At 49.6% G+C, this 20837-nt stretch overlaps 11 protein-coding genes across 11 annotated transcripts; 6 read left to right on the top strand and 5 right to left on the bottom strand.

The window, feature by feature from the left end:
- Positions 1-139: 139 nt before the first annotated feature.
- N7517_010072 (uncharacterized protein) lies at positions 140-1153 on the top strand (the record flags this gene model as incomplete). The annotated part of the gene is made up of 1 exon (XM_056727795.1): positions 140-1153. The coding sequence occupies one exon, from the start codon at positions 140-142 to the stop codon at positions 1151-1153; it is 1014 nt and encodes a 337-aa protein (XP_056576367.1).
- A 497-nt stretch (positions 1154-1650) lies between these two features.
- N7517_010071 (glycosyltransferase domain-containing protein) lies at positions 1651-3530 on the top strand (the record flags this gene model as incomplete). Its single annotated transcript, XM_056727794.1, has 2 exons — positions 1651-1803; positions 1857-3530. The coding sequence occupies 2 exons, from the start codon at positions 1651-1653 to the stop codon at positions 3528-3530; spliced, it is 1827 nt and encodes a 608-aa protein (XP_056576366.1).
- A 1091-nt stretch (positions 3531-4621) lies between these two features.
- Positions 4622-5967, top strand: N7517_010070 (glycoside hydrolase family 5 protein; the record flags this gene model as incomplete). Its single annotated transcript, XM_056727793.1, has 3 exons — positions 4622-5350; positions 5411-5822; positions 5876-5967. The coding sequence occupies 3 exons, from the start codon at positions 4622-4624 to the stop codon at positions 5965-5967; spliced, it is 1233 nt and encodes a 410-aa protein (XP_056576365.1).
- A 436-nt stretch (positions 5968-6403) lies between these two features.
- N7517_010069 (Aminoglycoside phosphotransferase) lies at positions 6404-7048 on the bottom strand (the record flags this gene model as incomplete). The annotated part of the gene is made up of 1 exon (XM_056727792.1): positions 6404-7048. One exon carries the CDS (start codon positions 7046-7048, stop codon positions 6404-6406), a length of 645 nt encoding a protein of 214 aa, XP_056576364.1.
- A 1651-nt stretch (positions 7049-8699) lies between these two features.
- N7517_010068 (uncharacterized protein) lies at positions 8700-11021 on the bottom strand (the record flags this gene model as incomplete). Its single annotated transcript, XM_056727791.1, has 3 exons — positions 8700-9817; positions 9873-10743; positions 10797-11021. 3 exons carry the CDS (start codon positions 11019-11021, stop codon positions 8700-8702), a joined length of 2214 nt encoding a protein of 737 aa, XP_056576363.1.
- Positions 11022-12080: 1059 nt separating this feature from the next.
- N7517_010067 (mitochondrial 37S ribosomal protein uS15m) lies at positions 12081-13049 on the bottom strand (the record flags this gene model as incomplete). Its single annotated transcript, XM_056727790.1, has 1 exon — positions 12081-13049. The coding sequence occupies one exon, from the start codon at positions 13047-13049 to the stop codon at positions 12081-12083; it is 969 nt and encodes a 322-aa protein (XP_056576362.1).
- A 249-nt stretch (positions 13050-13298) lies between these two features.
- On the top strand, positions 13299-14405 carry rps0 (40S ribosomal protein uS2). The gene is made up of 2 exons (XM_056727789.1): positions 13299-13567; positions 13636-14405. Exons 1-2 carry the CDS (start codon positions 13398-13400, stop codon positions 14375-14377), a joined length of 912 nt encoding a protein of 303 aa, XP_056576361.1. The 5' UTR covers positions 13299-13397; the 3' UTR covers positions 14378-14405.
- An 835-nt stretch (positions 14406-15240) lies between these two features.
- On the bottom strand, positions 15241-16095 carry N7517_010065 (Small GTPase superfamily Rho type; the record flags this gene model as incomplete). The annotated part of the gene is made up of 4 exons (XM_056727788.1): positions 15241-15405; positions 15462-15581; positions 15649-15889; positions 16004-16095. The coding sequence occupies 4 exons, from the start codon at positions 16093-16095 to the stop codon at positions 15241-15243; spliced, it is 618 nt and encodes a 205-aa protein (XP_056576360.1).
- A 652-nt stretch (positions 16096-16747) lies between these two features.
- Positions 16748-18595, top strand: N7517_010064 (pseudouridine synthase DEG1; the record flags this gene model as incomplete). Its single annotated transcript, XM_056727787.1, has 1 exon — positions 16748-18595. One exon carries the CDS (start codon positions 16748-16750, stop codon positions 18593-18595), a length of 1848 nt encoding a protein of 615 aa, XP_056576359.1.
- Positions 18596-18695: 100 nt separating this feature from the next.
- Positions 18696-19419, bottom strand: N7517_010063 (PIG-H family GPI synthesis protein; the record flags this gene model as incomplete). Its single annotated transcript, XM_056727786.1, has 3 exons — positions 18696-18773; positions 18824-19026; positions 19086-19419. The coding sequence occupies 3 exons, from the start codon at positions 19417-19419 to the stop codon at positions 18696-18698; spliced, it is 615 nt and encodes a 204-aa protein (XP_056576358.1).
- Positions 19420-19701: 282 nt separating this feature from the next.
- N7517_010062 (ubiquitin-like protein HUB1) lies at positions 19702-20383 on the top strand (the record flags this gene model as incomplete). The annotated part of the gene is made up of 3 exons (XM_056727785.1): positions 19702-20110; positions 20164-20302; positions 20362-20383. 3 exons carry the CDS (start codon positions 19702-19704, stop codon positions 20381-20383), a joined length of 570 nt encoding a protein of 189 aa, XP_056576357.1.
- Positions 20384-20837: the final 454 nt, after the last annotated feature.

Raw genomic sequence — 20837 nt, 5'->3', positions numbered from 1 at the left:
ATACACTATACCATATAAGGAAAACCGAAGGCGGTGGGGCGTGGAGATATCGATCCTCCCCGCGGAGGCCAGCTCTCCTTCAAGCGTGAATTGGTCTCGAGACGAATTGGCAAGGCTCATAAATCAGGCCTTAATACAGATGGCATCACAAACATATAGCTCGTCAGCTCGAGCCGGCGTCAAACCTGCATCCCCTAACTTCGCCGATCCAAACTTCGACCCGGCCGATTTCCTCAATGACACTTTATCACCGCTGACTGTGGCATCAGCACAACCCAATGCCTCTCGGTCACCGGGCTCTGTGCCCCTGACAGAGCTGTCCACGCAGGTCCAGTCCCTCCTCTCCCAAATCAACGCCCAAAACATCCGTCTCTCGAGCACATTATCCCAACTCACGGACGAAATCCTCCGAAGCGGTGGACGACTAGCCTACGAAGTCGAAGTCCTACGAGGCGAGACAATCGGGCTATCCGAAACCCTAACCGAAGTTCTACGCGACGATATAGCAAAGTTCGTCCCGGAACCCTCGCCAGAAGACGGGCGCAAGACGGAACCAGAAGAGGATGCGCCAAAGGAAGACGAGTCAGCAACAAACCCAGACGAAAAGAACAAACCCATCCGGACAGACCCAGAATACATAACGAACCTCCGCACACTAAGCCAAGTGCGATCACGTCTAGAAGACGTTGTACAGACCTTCGGCGACGCAATGAGCTGGCCGCTCCCCCCATCCGAGATCTCATTCTCATCCTCCTTCATCTCCGTCTCAGGACCAGACCTCGGCCCCGAAGGCCAAGACCGCGAAGAAAAGGGCCAAGAAATGATGAAGAAGCTACGCGCAGAAGTGACGGGTCTACTCGACAGTGAGGGCGGAGGATACGCCGGACTTGACGCAGCCAACCGCCGCGTCGAAGCTCTACGGACCCTGGCGACTGTGTGGAATACATCTGCCGAGGAAAAAGCCCGTAATAGGTTCGTGGACAGTCTGGCGAATATTGTGGAAGATCGACGGCGCATTTTGGACCAGCAGGATCAGAACCGAGGACAGTCGAAGTCCAGGTCTGAGGCTCGGCGGGATAGTGACAGTGGGGCACCGGCCGGTGGACTATTCCGGAACTTGCAGCGTCTGAGAGAGGAAATTTACTTGGAATGAGACATTGTTTGTACATATATGGTTCTGGGATGTTGAGCTGGTTCTCTACATGGAGACTTGGACCTGTATAGTATTTTGCATATTTTACACAGAGCAATTTATCTGCTGCAAACTGCTACTTTATTTTGCTGTTCTCGTAGAGTACAGGGGGAATTTGAGGGATATATTCTATCCATTCATATATGTGTTACATATGGATGGAATACGGAGTAGTGATATAAGAGACTGTAAGAAACGTATCTTGATGCCACATGTGCAGGTTCTAAATAAGTAAATACATGGGATCTAGTCCATCATATCATTTGAATACAATTAAACCTGAGACAAGCTTAGATGTAACTAAGGGGGTCCACGAGGTGACGCACCGGAAACGTTGCGCCGATCTCTCTCTCCGATTGCGTATTTCCCGTTTGGTGTCTTCTGGTTCCTTTTGGTTCCTAACATCTTACAATGTTCCATATTGCTTTAATCAGTATCTGATTCGACTCTATTTTTGCATGATGGCGTCGGAGGACGCGCTACACTTTCAAGATGCCAAATCTCCCGCGCTGTGGCACGTCCGTCGGTCACGGACAAATCGCCTCAAGACAATTGGCTTGTCAGTGATTGCATTGTTCTTCTTCTTTTGTATGCTGCAGTATTCATCAACAGTAAGAAATTCTCCGCCAACATTTGAGACCAAAAAAGCTAACAATCTACTTAGCGAGTCGAACCGGACTTTTGGACCAAGTTTCCCTCTCGCCATCCTTTCCCTGAGCGCCCGGAAGACGCCCAGGTCATCCTCCCTCCGCGCACCGACATTAATGTCAATGATACCCTCCCTCACAATCTGGACAAGCCCAACCCGCGCCTGCATGTCCTAGTCCCAGCCTCCCATGGCTCGCGCGGAGTCTGCCGAACGCTCACGTCGGCCATGATCCTAGGATACCCGCCGCCCACATTAGTCGGTTACGGGCATGATTCCCCAGGCGCGACCGAGGGCGAGCGCATGGTGGACCGGATCACGCGAGCGCGCAACTACCTCCGAGACAGCAAGACTGTGCATGACCGCGACTTTGTGCTGATGGTCGATGGCGCAGACAGCTTCTTCCAATTGCCACCGAAGGTCCTAGTGGAGCGGTTCCAGGCTATCATAAGGGAGAACAACCGAAAGCTGCAGAAGAAGTTTGGGTTCGCACAAGTAAAGGGCCAAGAGGCTGAGGCTGCGCCTGAGATGGTGCAGAAATATACCCAGCGCGTCCTTTTTGGTGCGAGTAAGATGTGCTTCCCCGGGTTGCTGGACGATCCCGGTTGCGCATCTGTCCCCGAATCATCTCTACCTCCGGATGTATATGGCTGGAAGACTGATGTCTACCCGGATGGATCTTTGAACCGACCCCGGTGGTTGAACCCCGGAGCGGTGATTGGTCAGGCTGCGGATCTGCGTCTGATCTACGACGAGGTCTTGCGGCAAGTTGAGCTGCGCTCGAACAAGTCTGCAGATCACCAGGCCCTGACACAGATGTACGGGCGACAAGAGGTCATCAGAGAACTGGAGCGGCGGCGCACAGCCAATGACTTCAAAGAGCAGCTCTACCGGATGGTGGGTATCTCAGATGCAGCAAACATCACCGGAATGAGCCTCCGGCTAGAGACAGGTCACCGCTACGAATTTGGCATTGGCGTCGACTTCGAATCACAACTCTTCTTCAACCAGATCATGTCTCGCAAGGATGTTGAGTGGGTCAAGTACGGCAACGTCACCAAAATGTCCGCGTTGCAGATGCAACACGGCGTCCCGCGTGAACACCGCCTCCTCCTACCACAGGACATTGCCACTCTTCCCAACCCATTCGTCCAATCCCGCTTCGCAAGAGAATCAACCCAGAGACCGGTGTGGAATGCCACACTGGACAGGCTCCCGAACCCGCACGAGCGCACCTGGCATAACATCTCGCTAATGACGAATGTCCACTCCGCCTCGGTGCCGGTACTCGCCCATCTCAACGGCGACCCCAAGCTCCGCAACACCTGGTGGGAGAATATGTGGTTTTTTCCATGGGGACGGGCCCTACTGCGCAAATATGTTCGTGATTCACACGGGTTCGATGCGGCACAGTCGTCACTGTTGGGCGGGCAAGACTGGTTGGAGGTGCGTGGAGGTCGAGGTGGGATCTGGACTGATGACGAGAACTGGATCACTCTTTCTGAGATCTGCAATGGCCAAGAAAGAGATCTCTTTGATGATGACCTCGGACCATGGGGTAAGGAAACTTATGATCCAGATGAGCCGGTTTATAACCAATATGGAAGTCTCATTGCTGGCAAGGAAGAGAAACCCCCAGCAATGAAGAGAAATTCGATAAATTCGACATCTTCGGCTAAAGCTAGACTTTGAGTTACTATACTTCCCCCATTTCTCACTCCATCATTCTCGATGGAATGGTTGTCGGGTCGTTGAGACGTCCTATCCAGCCTACCATCCGACCAAACCGCCTGTTCTGCGCTATATCTCCGCGTCGAGCTCCAAGCACTCAAGCTCTGGACCCTATCAGTCTTGAAGTTTGTATTTTTTCCTTCTTGTATGACCGGCCTGATTGAATAAGCTACTATGATGGCGTGGCCGGACTCACAGAAGTCGGATTCATTCTTATGTCCAAGGTGGGGATTCTTTCGACTATTATCAGGAATAGCTGTACATTATCGTGTATGATACCACAATAGATGGAACCTTGGAAAAAGCCCTTTGATAAGGCGTATATAGAAAGCAACAGAATGAACAAGATGAAAGTTATCCTTCTTTCTCTATCCATTCCACCTTTTATAAAAGCACGTAGCTTCTTTCTCCTAGTAGATCATTGTGCAGGTCCTTGTATAATTGTGCCTCCACACTGCTCACAGGGAATTATGCATTAACTCCCAAGGTCCCCTTAGGTAGTTCAGAGATGCTTAGATCCACAATGTTGCAGCACTGCCATCGGGTATTCTTCGGGCCCCGGTGTACCTCCCAAAGAGGGAATTCCGCAATTATCCGAGGTGCCCCCGGGGCCAGGTTGAAGATCGACAATCTTGCAGTATACTACACATTGGCATAGATGATCTCAGCGTACGGAGTAGTGGATCATATGGAAGAGAGGAACCATATTTGCTAATGGATCCTGCCTAGGCTCCTGACGATCTCCCTAGAACCATGTGTGGAAATCCACTTTGTCTTGCATAACTGCATCAATATCCAAGGAACCAGGTACGACGGACTCCGAATCCTGTCCTCGGCGAGCTGCGGATTCCGCTAATACATACGTAGTGCCGAGTGGGTAAAAACTGCCCATTCATCCTGAAAATCGATACTAGAAGGGGTAACTCGGCGATGCTGGTGGTGCTGGACAAGAAATCCTTGAATGTATGTACAAAGTATATCATATAAGAATGGCCTGCCACTTATGCACTTATGCACTTGTAATATCAACATCTTCCCAGTTCCTAACAATCATGGGGATCAGAAACATCTCTAAACTCATTGCACTTGCCTCCCTATCCGGCCTCACAGCAGCCTGGTTGCCCGAGACCGACAAACAAATCTCCTCAACCAATGGCAAAAACCTATTTTCCACCTCCAACGGCAAGATCCGCGGAGTGAACATGGGCAATCACTTAGTATTCGAACCATGGATTGCCCAAGACGTCTGGTCCGACATGGGCTGCAAAGGCCAAGAGTCCGAGTTTGACTGCGTCTCAAGTATCGGCCAGGACGCAGCCAACAGCGCCTTTGCAAAACACTGGGAATCGTGGATTACCGAGGCCGACATCCTCGAAATACAGAGCTATGGTCTTAACACTATACGGGTGCCTGTTGGGTACTGGATGAAGGAAGACCTTGTCTACGCCAGCGAGCATTTCCCGCGGGGTGGGTTTGAGTATCTTGAGAGGCTTTGCGGATGGGCTAGTGATGCGGGTTTATATATTGTTATTGATTTCCACGGACTTCCGGGAGCGCAGACGCCTAAGAATGCTTTTACTGGTCAATATGTTTCGAATGCCAGCTTTTACCAGGACTATCAGTACGACCGAGCAGTGGAGTTCCTTGGGTGGATGACGACGAAAATACACCAGAGCGAGAAATTCCGCAATGTTGGAATGCTTGAGATTGTCAATGAGCCGGTCCAGGAAGCAGCCAAGGCTAATTCAATGCGGTCGAACTACTACCCGGATGCATTCAAGGTGAGTTGATGATTCTTTGAACCGACCCCAATGACATGATGCTAAAATATCCCAATATAGACGATCCGCGCGGTTGAAAAGAATCTCAACATCGATAAGAGCGATTATCTCCATATCCAAGTGATGAACAAAGCATGGGGATCCGGTGATCCTACTGAATTCCTCGATGACATCTACGACACAGCCTACGATGGCCACATCTATCTCAAATGGGCCGGTATCGAGACCAAGGAAGCCTACCTCAACACATCATGCAGCAATTTACTGGACAACCTATCACCAACCATTGTTGGTGAATGGAGTCTGAGTGTAGCTGATGAAACTGGGTGGAATGCAGACTGGGATCCCGCATTGAACACCGACTTCTATAAGCGATGGTTCGCGGCCCAGGTTACAACATATGAGAAACGTCTAGGGTGGATATTCTGGACTTGGAAGGCTCAGTTGGGGGATTATCGGTGGTCATATAAAGGTTTTTTTTCACCCTCCTTTTCTTTTAAGTGCGTGGCTGACGTTTCTGTATAGATGCGGTTTCCGCTGGTGTGATTCCAACTGACCTGAACTCGGTGTTTGATATGAGAGTTTGTGAACAGATTAAGAATTCAACACTTGCCTAGCATAGAACATAGACCATAAAGCTATGGCAGAACATGGAGCCCGGATAGGCTCTAGAAAGAAGTGGAATTTAGTAGCCTCCGCGGTTTTTATAACTTCTGTGCTCTTTCTCTATAATCTTATTTGCCCCGTGGAATCGAAGAGTACTACATAATAAATGGTTAATACGGGAAAGAATTTGTGTGCATTTATAAAAGGGGGAACAGACAGAGGATAAAAGTTTGGTATCACGATAGCAGACCAAGTCCGGAAAATCTTCCAACGCATTCAGGAAAATCACATCGGAAAGTACAGGCCCATTTGTGTTTGTTCAACTACAAGATCAGGTCCCTCGAAATATTGACAAAGGGAGCGCTAGTATTCTTGTCATACAAAAGTGGCCGTTTCTGGCCATCGAATGCGGTCCTTGTCGGCGTCAATTCCATAGGGCCTCAGACCCTAGGTAATCATTTCACACAAAATCTTGAAACGGCCAGGCCTTCTCCTATATCGCTCTCTCTCTTGTTTGTTTGTCGACTCCCGAGTCAGGAAATTCTGCTTTGCCACAGCAAGTCTCCTCACTACTTCGTTGTAATCATGAGGAGACACTGCACCATTCCAGCCTATATAGACACCTATCTCTTCAAGTACTCGTGACTTCCTTTCGACGTCCTTTTCACACTTAGCATACTCAGCCTTGAACTTTGCCTTATCTTGCTCTGAATACTTCAAAGGGCATAACACGCTGGGATTGTCATTTTCATCCACCCCAACCACCTGCTTCCAGGCATGTTCTTCAGTGATATCCGCAAGTAAGCTTTGTACGTATGGTTCTCCATCGTCGTATGTGGACCCAATCGCTCCCAGTATTTGGCCAGGCAATGTCTCTCTGTGACGAAATGTATGCAACAGCTCGGGTGCAGCTCTTTGCACCTCTATCTCATAGGTAAGCCTTAAAGACTGCGAAAGAAACAAGTTCTTTGCAGCATTTTTGGCCTCGGGGTCAAGTGTTTTGATATTTTCAGGGAGAACAGGTTGAGCAAATCCATCTAACTTCGGTCCCTCATAATCAATTAGGGATGGATGGTGGGAAATCAGGAGCATAGGATAGATAGGTGTGCCTTGCCAATCAATTATGCTTGTAATCTGAGATGGGTTTTCGATGTCGACAAATATTATGTTGCCTGATTCGTCAAATCGATTGGTTCACTATACCTATGAGCAAGTCTGGACGCTTAGTTAGACACCCAAATCCAGACCGCGCATTCAAATTCCTCGAATGGAAGATACATAATACACGGCGTTTTAACTATGGCCTTGAACCATCCTGAGTCCGTCCGGTCGAAATATCCTTGCACTACTTGATGAAAAAGCCACACAAAGCCGCGCTCGTTTGCGAAGATATTGATCCTTTTTTGAGATTAAAGCAAAGGTCCTCTCAAACCACAGATTCCTGCTATATTCATAACCTTTTTCCGAGTTGACCTACATAGATATGTACTCTATTCTAAATGGTATAATTGAAATCATTACTATATTATCCATACATCAGGTATCTTCCAAGTCTCAGTAGTACACCTATCCTCTGTTCAAACCCTTTGGAATCAGGAGATATGGCGGCTTTCTAAAATGAGTAGACCAGCATTCCTAGAATTAGAGCGGGCAATGATAACATGCTCAAATGCTAAAGAAGCAGTCAAATATGATGTAGTATATACTCACTTTGGAGTGGGAAATTTTCAAAGACCAGCAAAGGTCAGGGTTAAGTTCATTGGAAGTATAGAAAAGAGAAAACACGACTCTATTCTTTCCTCTTTTTGTACGCTTCTCGGCAAGTTTATGCATAAAGATTTGATGGGTGTACTCCACAGTTCTCATACAATGTACAAGTCTCATCGTCTATCGTCTTTTCCAGACTGGGGAGGCTCCAGTCAAGCCTCGCGACCTACTGTTCGGACTCAGGCCGTAGGATGTCATTCAAACCATTAGGGAATGCCGCAGGGACGTTTTTCTCATTCCCGGCGACGGATGGCTTCCTCTTCGATTAGTGCAGATTGATCTTTAACGGAGTGGGTGGAGAATATATGGAATTCTCGCCGCTAGGGGTCTGGAAATAGCTCTAGATCCAGCAAAAGAGTATATTCAGAGGAAACAAGTGTACGCCAGAATGTAGCTGATGGTGCACACCGAGGTCTACCGGTATAGGTCCATGGGTGTGTCCAACCAAATGCACACCGAGGTGTGACTAGCGGTGCACAAAGGCGTGAAGGTGTACTCGGTGTACGAAGGTACCCGAAGTCTATATAGTATGTACGTATGTGTACATAGTTGGTAATGACCTCCGGGGTATTTGGTATATCCAACTCCGTCGCAGTTCAAGGCTTAAGTCTAATTCTCGAATATGTAGTTGAATCTTTAATGCTTGAATTCTCAATGTCTGAATGCTCATCTAGATTAGATCTAAGGTCCAGGGAAAAGAGTCAAAACAGAATATAGAAAAATGGTGAGACAAAGACATAGGACTGTCTAACCTTACAGGGACGAACTGTCAGGAAAATACTAGTAAATTTAGAGACAATTATGAATCATACATGGGGGGTTCATTTTGCTAATCACGCTAAGTACACGTAGGAAAGAGATGACTTTCCTTTTCTTTTTTTGGTGTGGAATTACTCTAGGGGTCCCCTAGCCCTAGCCTCCAAGGCGGGCCAGGGAAACCCCGAGTAATTCCATGGTTTTTTTGGGGTTTTGGTTTTTAGTTCTGGGCACGCTTCTCGGCAAGCTTTGCCATAAACAATTGGTGGTAATCCTCGACAAGCTCATCTGTCCAATGTTTGGGGCCCATGGTCATCCACTTATCGAGGTCAGGGAGGCCCCAGTCGAAACGGTCCACCCATGGCTCAGTCTCCGGCCAGATGATGTGGTTGAGATCCCCAGTGGGGCAAGCCTTCGCGAGGGACGTCTTTCTCATCTTTCGACGACGGTCAGCTTCGTCTTCTTCAATGAGCTCAGTGCAGCTGGTCGAGAAACGGTGAGCTGCTCGCAGACGACTAGGCGTCTTGGGCTTGTACTGTTCGGCCTGCTCACGGGCCTTTCGCAGTTCTTGGGCAGAATATTCGGTCTGTTGTGCGACCGGGTGTTTGAAGTTTTCCAGGTGGGTATTGTCAGAACGCACACGCTTGGAGATATGTTCCTCCGGTTCATTTTCCAGGAGGGTATTGTCAGAACGCACACGCTTGGAGATATGTTGCTCCGGTGCATTTTCCAGGTGGGTGTTATCAGAACGCACACGCTTGGAGATATGTTCCTCCGGTTCATTTTCCAGGAGGGTATTGTCAGAGCGCACACGCTTGGAAACATGCTCCTCTTCCGGTACATCGCTGACTGTAGCTTGTTTGGCTTTGGTATCTTGACTTCCCTGCTCGCCTGTGGGCAAGTCCTCATCCTCATCATCGTAAATGAAGTAATCTGGGTCAAACCCGTAACTACATCCTGGAGGGTGTGGAATGACATCGGGTGATGCTGATCGCTTGCGCTTCTTCGATTCATTCTCGTAGCGTGCACGAACTTGTTCTGGTGAAGTTACAGGTTGGAGATCCTCAGGATTCGACTTCCTGGCACGCATTCGCGCGAGCAGTTCTGGATCAAACCCGGGTGGGTCCAAATCATAGGAGTATTTCTTTCTTTTGCCGACTTGTGGAGCACGTGCGCTGGCTGTCAGACGCGAGTGTGAGGTTCGCGACTCTGCAATGCGCGGGCGTGGAGTGGGGGATTCGAAATTTCTCTGTGGTACAAGGGCGGAGGAAGGTGGAGCTGATAAAGGTGTTGCGATAGAAGATGAAGATTCATTTCCCAGATGTTGAGGTTCAGCCACTAGAAACATGATGTTAGCCACTGTAAATAGATAACATGATGGAGGGGCACTTACCTTGTGGGACCTCTGGAGTTTGGGGCGCGTTGTCTCGTCGCCAAAGACCAGTCACTGAGCTGAATATCCATTGTCGCCATCCAGGTCGGTTTTCGGGTTGATTGTGATTTGGTGGGAGTGCAGAAGGCAATGAAGAGAACGGAACAACACCATTACCACGGGGCGTGGTTTCTTCGCTTGTATGAGATGTCGGAGGGTTCGAATTGCCAGACCTCACATCTTCTCCTTGCTGAGCCAAAAGCTGGGGGAAACGGTAAATGGTGCGATCGATTCGTCCATCCCTTTCCGCTTCGCGTCGCCGGGCGCGGTCCGCATACGTCCTGCGAGGGCTGCCACGAGGACGGTTTTCGAATCCGGATGGGGGGTGAAGTGTTAACTTGTGACGTTTCGATGCCGACGGATCATCTTCGGACAATCGGTTCCGTTTCCTAGAGAATGGTTCTTCCGTGCGGGTCAGCTCGGGTTCATCCTGGGTATCAGTCATATGGAGAGAGCGTCTGTGGGGCCAGGCTCTTGGGGGAGATGGCGGGGACCAGGGAAGTGACCAGGGGATTCGCTTTAGCTTATTGTAGACTATTCCAGGCGGCCAGGCATATTGCGTCACGGGTGTCTGCGGGGGAGATGGAGTTGGGTTCCAATATTCCTTTTTCAGGAGATCGCCAGCACTGCCATAACGCAAGGCCGCCGAAATGTCTCGTCCTCTAACAATGCGCTTGCGAGCGGGAGCTCTGGTGGGCTTTGGGGGCAACGTACGGGTGTCAGGTTGCTCCACAGATGGAATGAGCGCAAGGGCGTTTTCCTGGGTTTCGGGCGATTCGGCGACTTCACAGTCCGCAGTGGCGGCGGGCTTCTTGCCCTTTGGCGCAGCCTTCTAAAAGCACGGGTTAGTTATGAACAGTTGTGATATCTGGTTTCTGAACTTACCTTCTTCCGGCCGGCTCTCTTGGCTGGCTTCCGCTTTGGAGCGGGCCTCTCTTCGGCGGACTGTGTCTCTGGCACGGTCTCTTGCGCAACCTCTAGCGCAGTCACGGTCGCCGCTTCGGTCGCGGCTTCAGTCCCAGCCTGTGCGGATGCACTCCGCGTCTGGCGGCGGCGGCGTGGGACGTACTCCGTGATTGGCGGAAGAACGTGGTTCGACCGCAGTCTCATCTTGCGCGTTTCGCCAAGATGGAGTAGGAAGGTGGGTGGTGAGGTTAGTAGAAGGTGAGGGGGGTGGGTGGTGCAAGGGAAAACTGAGAGAAGTCTTATTGAGATGCAATAGATTAGTCAAAGATATCCAAAGGCTACCAGGAACATATGTAGATACTCACTGAGTCGATCACAGAGACTCTGACAAAGTATCCAAAGGCAATGGCTTTGGATGGTAACTTTGTTGATAATGGGGAGGAGAAAAGGAGAAGAAGAGAGAAGAAGAAGAGAAGAAAAAATATAAACAACACGGTTGGACGCGACAACCAGATTAAAAAGGGAAGGAGCCGTTACCAGGTTTCGACCAAACTATGTAACTTTTCAGAATTGGAAGGCGCGACCCGGCAGAATGTTTTGTATCAGGGCGGTGTCTGAGGTAAGGGAGACTATTGTGCCTATTGTTCCAATTATTGCTCTTCTGTGATATCAATCTACAATATATATATATTATTCCATAGAGTATTTCTTGTTAATTCTAGACTTGATGTATCAGTCCTGTCTCTTCTCTTCTCCTGTCTTAGATCAGATACTTCTCCCCGCATACTCCGTTCCCGGGTAGTCCACTCCCCTTAAATCATAAGCCCAAAATAGCCTACCTAGTTATGGATTCTCTCATATGTCATCACAATATAGTAACCAAAATTTTTATACATTTAAAGTCTGTATCCGTAGCAAATAGCGTAACCGAGAGATTACCATTTCTGGGCACCCGAAAGACGCTAATATAAGAACAATTTAGGGTAAATTTACTAAATTCCAGAGCTTATACTCCGATAGCAAGTTGGCCACTTCAATTTATTTGTGAACATGAAAACAGATATGGGAAAAGAAACAATGCTATTTGTACAGATGCTCTGCGGATGAAACATGGAAATAGAGACATGGACCAACAAGTACCCCTCGCTAGCTCCTAGATAGATGATACAAGGTAACACGCTGATACTTTTTTCAAAGCCAGCCAATCACAAAAGAAGAGAATGGTGTAGAGATACAAAAGATCTCTTATTAAAACAATGACCTTCATAGGGCAATCTCTCCCTTCCACGCAGCGTCAGACAATCCCAATGTCCCCATCAAGTTCTGCCACCGGGGACCTCCGCGTTCCTTCTTGCGGACATATTGCAGCAGCTTCGCGCGCTTGTGGACTAGTAGTTGCAAGTTACGCTTGTTGTGTTTGTCCTTGTTGGCGTTCTCGAGGTGTCGGGAGAGGTTCATGATTTTCACGGTTAGGATGGCGGCTTGCACCTCCGCAGAGCCGGTATCGGGTCCAACACGCGGCGCGCGTTCCGGATGAACCGGGGCAGACTCATGGGCCACAGCTGAAGGCTTTGGTGGGAGAATTGAGTCTGTGTAGTGTCGCCCAAATGTTTCAATGCACTTGGTAATGTTGAGGCGCACGCGGTCCTTGGTGTTTCCATTGTTTAGATTCACAATCCGGTTGATTGCTTCTTGAGCATTATTATGCTCTTTTTTATGCAAATTCATTGCCTCCTTCTCAACTTGAGGATCCGCTGTGTTGCGATCGGGATTTTTGAGCGGTGCGGTCAAATCCTTAGAGAAGTCGAGGGCGGCATCCAGCTCATTCGACTTCAAGTAGTAGTTGAGATCCTCAGTCAAAGATGATGGGATGTGCGAGTTGCTTTGGATTGCTGTCATCTCTTGGATAAATGGTGTCGGCTGGCTCTTGACAGGGTCCCCGAGGGAAGATTCTCGTTCCTCCGCAAGGACTTGTTGGCGGGAGACATTGGCTGCCTTGCGCTGGCGCGCCTGGGCCATCAGAAATGGGTCATGTTTCCTCCGAACCTGAACCTTGCTAGACGCAGCTCTGATAGAAGTGTTGATCGAATTGGACAACGGGCTATATCCGGAGGTTGATCCTAAACAAGTCTTGGTTAGCACCCAGGTAATTGCACATTTGACATCACTGATTTTGACAAGCATACCGGTCAATGCCTTCAGAGAGGACTGAACTGAGATGCGCGGAGGCATGGTGGGTGTGGCTGGCGTGTAGATGGCTCTACTGTAACAATCAACTTCTCTTTTCCATCGACCTTTCGTCGGGAAATCTTGCGGCCGGAGGTCTAGTTACGCTAATCCTAGTCGGGATCTTATCTGCCCCAGGCATTCATAATCACGTGAAAGAAGAGCCAAGATATTGATTACATAACAATACCCCCTGGAGCCCTGGAGCCCTAGCCCTAGCGCACGCAAGCGAAATTCTCCCGAATCGCGAGAGTGCAACAATTTTGCGGCTTGGCTTTGATCTTTTTCCCTCCATCACCACGACAAGAGCCAGACGATTGATCCTCCAACTCATCAATCCATCAATCGCCCAACATGGCCCCTTCCCAGCTCCCCCCGGTTTTCAACCCTACCGCGCAGGACATTGAGATGCTCCTTGCCGCTCAGTGCCACCTTGGTTCCAAGAACCTTCAGGTGCACATGGAGCCTTACCTCTGGAAGCTCCGCGCCGATGGTGTCAACGTCCTGAACATTGGCAAGACCTGGTATGCGCGAAATCAAAAGGACTTCTGACTGTGGTATGATATCTAATGTATTTGATTCACTTCAATAGGGAGAAGATCGTCCTGGCCGCCCGTATCATCGCCGCCATCGACAACCCCGCCGATGTCTGTGTCATCTCCGCTCGTCCCTACGGCCAGCGTGCTGTCCTGAAGTTCGCCTCCCACACCGGTGCCACCGCCATTGCCGGTCGTTTCACCCCCGGTAACTTCACCAACTACATCACCCGCTCTTTCAAGGAGCCCCGTCTCATCATCGTGACCGATCCTCGCACTGATGCCCAGGCCATCAAGGAGGCCTCTTACGTCAACATCCCCGTCATTGCCCTTTGCGACACTGACTCCCCCACCGACTTCGTCGATGTTGCCATCCCCACCAACAACAAGGGTCGCCACGCCATCGGTCTCGTCTGGTGGATGCTCGCCCGTGAGGTCCTCCGTCTCCGCGGTACCCTCGCTACCCGCGAGACCGAGTGGGATACCGTTGTCGATCTCTACTTCTACCGCGACCCCGAGGCCGAGGAGAACAAGGAGATTGCTGATGAGACCAAGGTCCCCGGCGCTGAGGAGATCGGTGCTGGTGCCGTCGAGTCCGGCTTCGCTGGTGAGAACTGGGATGCCTCCGCCCCCGGTGCTGGTAACCCCGGCACTGCCTTCGCTGCTGCCTCCGCTGCCACCGCTACCGCTGGTGCCACCAGCTGGGATGCCGAGGGTGCCGACTGGGCTGCCAGCTCCGCTCCCGCTACCACCGAGTGGGCTGAGGCTCAGCCCGCCGCTGGTGAGGCCAAGTGGTAAATTGCTCCGCGGTGACGAGGATAGTCGTTGAAAGGGGGAAGTTTGATCAAAAGTTTGGTGATCCGGGATGATTGTGACGATTTTCTGCGTCCCTTGAGGCCTGATAATCGAAGAAATGCTCTTGTTTTCTCTTATACACCATCTAATCCATTCACAACAATGGATTACAATCTCCCGCAAATTCCCTTGACATGTCTATCCTAGTCTCTGTGTGCAATTCACAAAAAACAAAAGAAACTGAAAAACAGCAGAAGAAAACGAGCTTTCACCGGGATCCTTTCAATCTTTTGCCTCAGTGGTCTCATTTTACCAGCACTTTTTTTTATTCCATGTTTTTGCACAGGGGAGGAATTGCCATGCCAATCATTGACTGGCGCTTATGAGGGAAAGAGATCCAGTTGCTTTTATTTACGAAGCTTCTGGGGGAAAGCCCTGTGCTGTCAATTCACAAGGTGGACTTAATCGTTACCTTGGTTTCTCCCTGTGTGTATTCTAGTAATCTGAAAAGGTTGTGCTTGGTATCATGTCCAGTAGGTTTTGTAGTGTAGTATGTCCTTCCCAGGTTGATTGTAGACTTGATCGTGTCATCACATACGTATACCTGCTAGGAAACAATGCCGCCCATACAAGGTCAAGTTCCCCTCGGTATATCATTCTATCTATATCACAGAGTATGCCCCTCATCAAAATACCCAAGCAATGGGTATGAAGTAGCTTTCTCTTCTCGGGTGCCTTGAATGTCTACCGATCGATCGTCAAGGCAAATTGAAGCGTGGAGATAGCCTGTCTTGGGCATTGACACGTCTGATTTATACATCTCTGGGTATGGGAAACAAGATAGAAGAACATTGACAACAAAATACTCAAAGGATAACGCAAGAGGTGCCTTCAGTCTGACCACCTTTTTCAGTCGTCGCCATTGCCGCCAATCTAGCGAGATCTTCAAACGTCTCTGCGAGCAGCTCGCCTGTGACAGCCGAACACTCGGCGTATCTATCGCAACGAAGTTCCTGCGCGATACGATATGCCTAGACAACCCAGTTAGCCAATTCAAGGTGTTAAACTCCAGCTCATAGTCACTCACCTCTTGTGGATAGATGATTCCCTCGCCTTCCCTCCGTAGGTCCCTTTTCAGGCCTAGCATCATCACTGGAAGACGCTCGCCATGACCATACTGGAAGTAACGAGTAATGTCGTGTCGCCACTAAGGAGGAGCATTGAATTTCAGCATAAGTTGACAATTACTCCGGATATATATATGTGAGACCTACCTCTTTTAGTCCATCGAGTGTGTCTCGATTAGAGATATCAAAGGCTATAACAACCACGTCAGGCCGAAGATTTGTCCAATGCTGGTTCGGGTTGGATGTGTCGTAAAGTTCTAGAGTGAATTTCTTTTTTGAGAACCGGATGTCGTAAATAAAAGGTTGATCACCATCTCGCAATAGTTCAAGGGTATTTGGATCAGTATTAGAGGGCCCTGACGGGGACAGTCTTCCACTCTTTAGCCGACTAAATCATGTTAGCTTCTCCCCATATAATGTTATATATATAAGCATGGAGATCGTTTGGAGATTGCAAGCATGGCTTCCAGGGCCGCAGTTCGTGGAACGACTAGGTACTCACGCTAAGAATGTTGATTTCCCACATCCTGCATCTCCGAGTAGAAGTAAAGAGACTGATTGGGCATTCTCCGGTTGAGGATCTACCTCAGCCATGCTGGAACAGCTGATTCGACTTATGTGCAAACTGTCCAGGTATTGATCAACTTGCTCCCTTCGGCAGGTTAATCAACAAGTATATTGCAGACACTTGTTTCTGTTGGGACTACAGGACAGTCTATATGAGTAGTATCACCACAATCTCATTTCAGAGAACAGTAGGTGCGTTTTAGGTTAAAGAGGTGATGGACTTTGGGATAAGGTTCAATGCTTGGCGGCCTCTGGAATCTAACATGCTTGATTTATATATTGTTTTTGCAGCCCTAACTTCCATTTCATTTATACTTATTGAAATTTTATATTGCCTAACTTAATATGCCAAAGAAGACATACAGCAAATCATTTGCAGTTAAATTCTCCCAGTACAGTGGTATACGATAAATACATAAATATTTTGCCATGGAGCGCATGTAATTACACTACCATACAGCCGTTCAATACAAAAATACACCAAACAGCGCCTCCGCGGAACTTTTTCAATTTCGATCCCCGCCGCTTCAACGTCCACACCAATCCGATCTCAGCCCCAGTAGCTTGGCGTGGTATGTGGAAAGCGCCTGCGAGACTCGTTCCACTGAGTTGCAACCTACAACAAGTCCTCAGGCAAACCCGAAACTTGTGCCAATCTCGCACTCCCACACCCGAAACCATGGCGGACACCAACATCCAGGACCAAACCGACTACTCGGCCTGGAGTAACTCCAGCCTGATCGCGCGCATCACAGAGCTAGAGCGCCAGCTTCATTCTCAGACTACGGGATTCACAGCGCCGACCGTACAGCCATCACAGACACCCTACCCTGCTTCTGCGCCAATCTCTGCCGACATCCAGGAACCTGCGATCCCTCTCACCGAGTCATTCAATAGTTCTAAGAAGCGACCACACTCTCCTCCAGATAGCGACGCTACCCCGGTGGCTGCGCCGAAGCGCTTTGTCAAAGTACCGAAACCCCCCAAACCCGAGCGCACTTTTGACCCCTCCAAATACACAACGCGGTTCATTGCGCTCAAGTTCGCATACCTGGGCCAGGAATACAATGGACTCGAACATACAAATGGCAATACAACGCCTCTGCCTACCGTTGAAGAGATTATGTGGAAGGCCCTGAAGCGTACACGGCTCATCTCCCCTGAGACCACTTCTGATCTTGAGCCAACCGAGAGAGGGGTGCGCATCCCCATGCACCCCTACCACCTTTACTGGGATGGATGCGATTACTCTAAAGCAGGTCGCACAGATAAGGGTGTGAGCGCTTTTGGGCAGGTTATTGGACTGCGGGTCCGCAGTCAACGACCCATGCCCAAGACCCCTGAGGGCGAGGATGCGATGAACATTGACTCGGGATCTACTGAAAAGGAGTGGGATGATGTCGCCGATGAGATGAACTATATCAATATTTTAAACAGAGTGCTTCCGGAGGACATCCGAGTTCTAGCGTGGTGCCCTAACCCGCCGCCTGGGTTCGATGCCCGCTTCTCCTGCCGTGAACGTCGGTACAGGTACTTCTTCACCAACCCCGCGTTCCCTCCGACTCCTGGCTCCCTTGGGTTCCAAAACCGCGCACAGAACGGCAAGGGACCACGTGCTGCATTCCGCGAGGGGTGGCTCGATATTGAGGCTATGCGCGAGGCGGCTAAGCATTTCGAGGGCCTGCATGATTTCCGGAATTTCTGCAAGTTGGACACCAACAAGCAGATCGATAACTTCGAACGCATTATCCATCACTCTAGTATCGAAGCCGTCAATCCCAAGGTCAACCCCGTGGGCTATATTGGCCAACCTGGATTCCAGGCCAAAGAGGGCTGTGTGCCCGAACCGGATTTGACGACGCCCGATACGGTTTCTCAAACTATCCCTCAAGTCTACTCGTTCAACCTCCATGGTTCTGCGTTCTTGTGGCACCAGGTGCGACACATGGTTGCAATTCTGTTTCTAGTTGGACAGGGACTCGAGTCCCCATCTATCGTCCCTGAACTGCTGGACATTGCCAAGAACCCGCGAAAGCCGACCTATGCGATGGCTGACGATGCTCCCCTGGTCCTGTGGGACTGCATTTTCCCCGACATAAAATCTGGCAGCCGCCTGGATTCCTTGAACTGGGTCTATGCTGGTGACAATACTGCAAACGGCAAGGGAAGTGCCAAGGGTGACAGCAAATATGGGATGCGTGGCACCGTTGAACGAATGTGGACCGTCTGGAGAAAGCGCAAGATAGATGAGATTCTAGCGGGTGCTCTCCTAGATTTGACTGCCAGTCAGGGCAACCAAAGCGTCGAAGACCTCGACGACCAATGGCTTAACGCTGGATATTCCAAGAGATCAAACAGAGGTGCCAAGATTTGGTATGGTGGAAACGATACTTCTGTTGGTGGGAAATATACCCCTGTCGACGAGAAGGCCAAGATGCAGACTGTGGAAGATCAAAATGCCAAGGGACTTGTCACAAAGCAGCGAAGGCTAGCAAAGGGCGAGGCTGCAAGGGCGGCACTGGAATGAACCTCGTTGTATATGCTGCTGATAGAGCGTCAAACCTCGGAGTTAGAGCAAGATAGGGGATTACAGAAACAAAAATTTATGCGCAGAGGCTGTGCGCATATCATGACTTCGCATCGTAAAGACATCGCCGAGAACCTCTCCAAACCTGCTCCAAGACCTCTCGCTTGGGCAACATATGCTAGTCACAGAATTAGCTTTTGAGTACATAACGCCGAGAATATTACATACCGGGAAGACCACCAGGACATTAGGCTCGCCTTCGACAATGACCGCCAAATAAAATCGGACTTCGAAGCCCTTGAAGGCTTCGTGAATCACAATATCTTGGATTTGTGTGGTAGGAATGAATCTCGTTGAGGCAGTAGAAAGATACGTCGAGGACGATGTCGAGGTCTGGATTCCGAAGCCTCGAATGACCAAGAGCGATTCCTCTGTCGAACAATCAGCCATGCACAGATCTAATAAAGCCAACTCTCTTCTCTCAGCTTACCGACATAACCTCTTCTGAAAACACCATATATCACCAATGCACCAACCACAACAATTGCCAGCGGGTTGTATGAATCCACCAAGCGACACAGTTTGGATCCGAGCGGGCTTGACCACACGGCTGGCCAGCTTATCACCCTCCCATCTTCTTGGAAGAAGAAATTCCGGACGCGCGTGATACCGACCCCGATCACACAGAAAAATAAAACTGTACGTAGCAGTACTTGGAGACTAAATAGAAATTTGGCGGGGGAACTCGATCGCTGGGGCGCATTCGACACCGTGAAGGAGACGGTCGTCGGAGAGGGACGCTGAATCTCTAGTCGGCTTGGCATTTTGGGTAGGGAGGATTCAGGTAAAAAAAAACACAGCACAGCCAGAACTAAGTGACAATTTCCATTGCAGTCTGTCTACTCAAGAGGTAGATCAAACATGCGGAGAGATTCCAAGGTACTTTACACAGGAGAGCTCTCGTGAATAAACACGCTAGTTCAATCTGGGACTAACGTACCCCACTGGCAGCTGCATCTCATCACGTGCCTCACAGCTGCGTCGTTTGGATTACATCTGGGCTTGTCAGGCACCCACGCAACTTCATCTTTCCTCCATCCACAGTCATGGCTGACCGATCACGAAGCAGATCTCCCCGCGCGAGAGAAAATGGTGATAGAGAGCGCCCCAGAAAGACGACCGGAGGCTTTCGGTGGAAAGACAAAAGCCGCACCGACGATTCCCGCGGCGATGATCGCAGATTAGAACGCGGATATCGAGACCGACCACGATCACCACGACGTGACCGAGAGGGTGACCGGTATGGAGATAGATCAAGAGATGGGGACCGCGACCGAGCCCCACGACGTGATGATCGAGATGCGCCACGCGAAGACCAAGAAAAGAAAGTGAAGAAAGAAAAGAAGGAAAAGAAACCGGTCGCTCCGCAATCATCAGAACCCATGATTGTGGTCCATGTCAATGATCGTCTGGGAACCAAAGCCGCAATCCCTTGTCTTGCCTCAGATCCGATCAGTATGTCTCTTTTCTACTATTGATTGTCACCAGTTGTACTAACTTCTACACAGAGTTATTCAAAGCCCAAGTGGCAGCTCGAATCGGCCGTGAACCCCATGAAATCCTTCTCAAACGCCAAGGCGAACGCCCTTTCAAAGATCAACTTACACTGGAGGATTATGGAGTGAGCAACGGAGTTCAACTTGACTTGTGAGCCTCAACCCCTCCCCCTTTCGGATACCGGAACAGTCTTACTAACTCTATTCTAGGGAAGTTGGAACGGGCGAATAAACGGATTCCCGGAGACTGCACTCGGCGGGAGAGTTATGCCAAGCTCTTTTATGTTTTTTTCTTTTCTTAGTACATACATATCGGGAACCGGAGCATAGGAGTCACGCATGAATATGTTTCTTCTTTTTTTATTATTTCCAAAGCGACTGGGGATTTGAGCAGAATTCATGTATATGGAAATGGAAAATTCGAAGCAGTAAACCTGGCCATTTACTGTGTTCCTGCCCAGAAACAAATTCCAAAGGGTCGTTTTTTGCGGGGCCTGCGTCGTTACGGTATACGCTTTACCAAATGCGGGTCATTTGCCACCTGAGGCATCAGCCACAGGTCCGCTCCACTCCAAAGAGGCTTTTTTCCCATCGCGGGACTCACATCGACGGTTTTTTTTTTTATGCCTTTGTCCCTCGCAGTCTCGATTCTTGCTCCGCCATGAGGTAGCATTTGTCTTCCAATT

The sequence above is a fragment of the Penicillium concentricum genome, assembly GCF_028827145.1.
Source record: "Penicillium concentricum strain IBT 3081 chromosome Unknown utg000004l_segment0_segment0, whole genome shotgun sequence".
NCBI lineage: Eukaryota > Fungi > Ascomycota > Eurotiomycetes > Eurotiales > Aspergillaceae > Penicillium > Penicillium concentricum.
The sequence above is the reverse complement of the archived record's forward strand: the minus strand, read 5'-3'. Positions and strand labels throughout refer to the sequence as shown.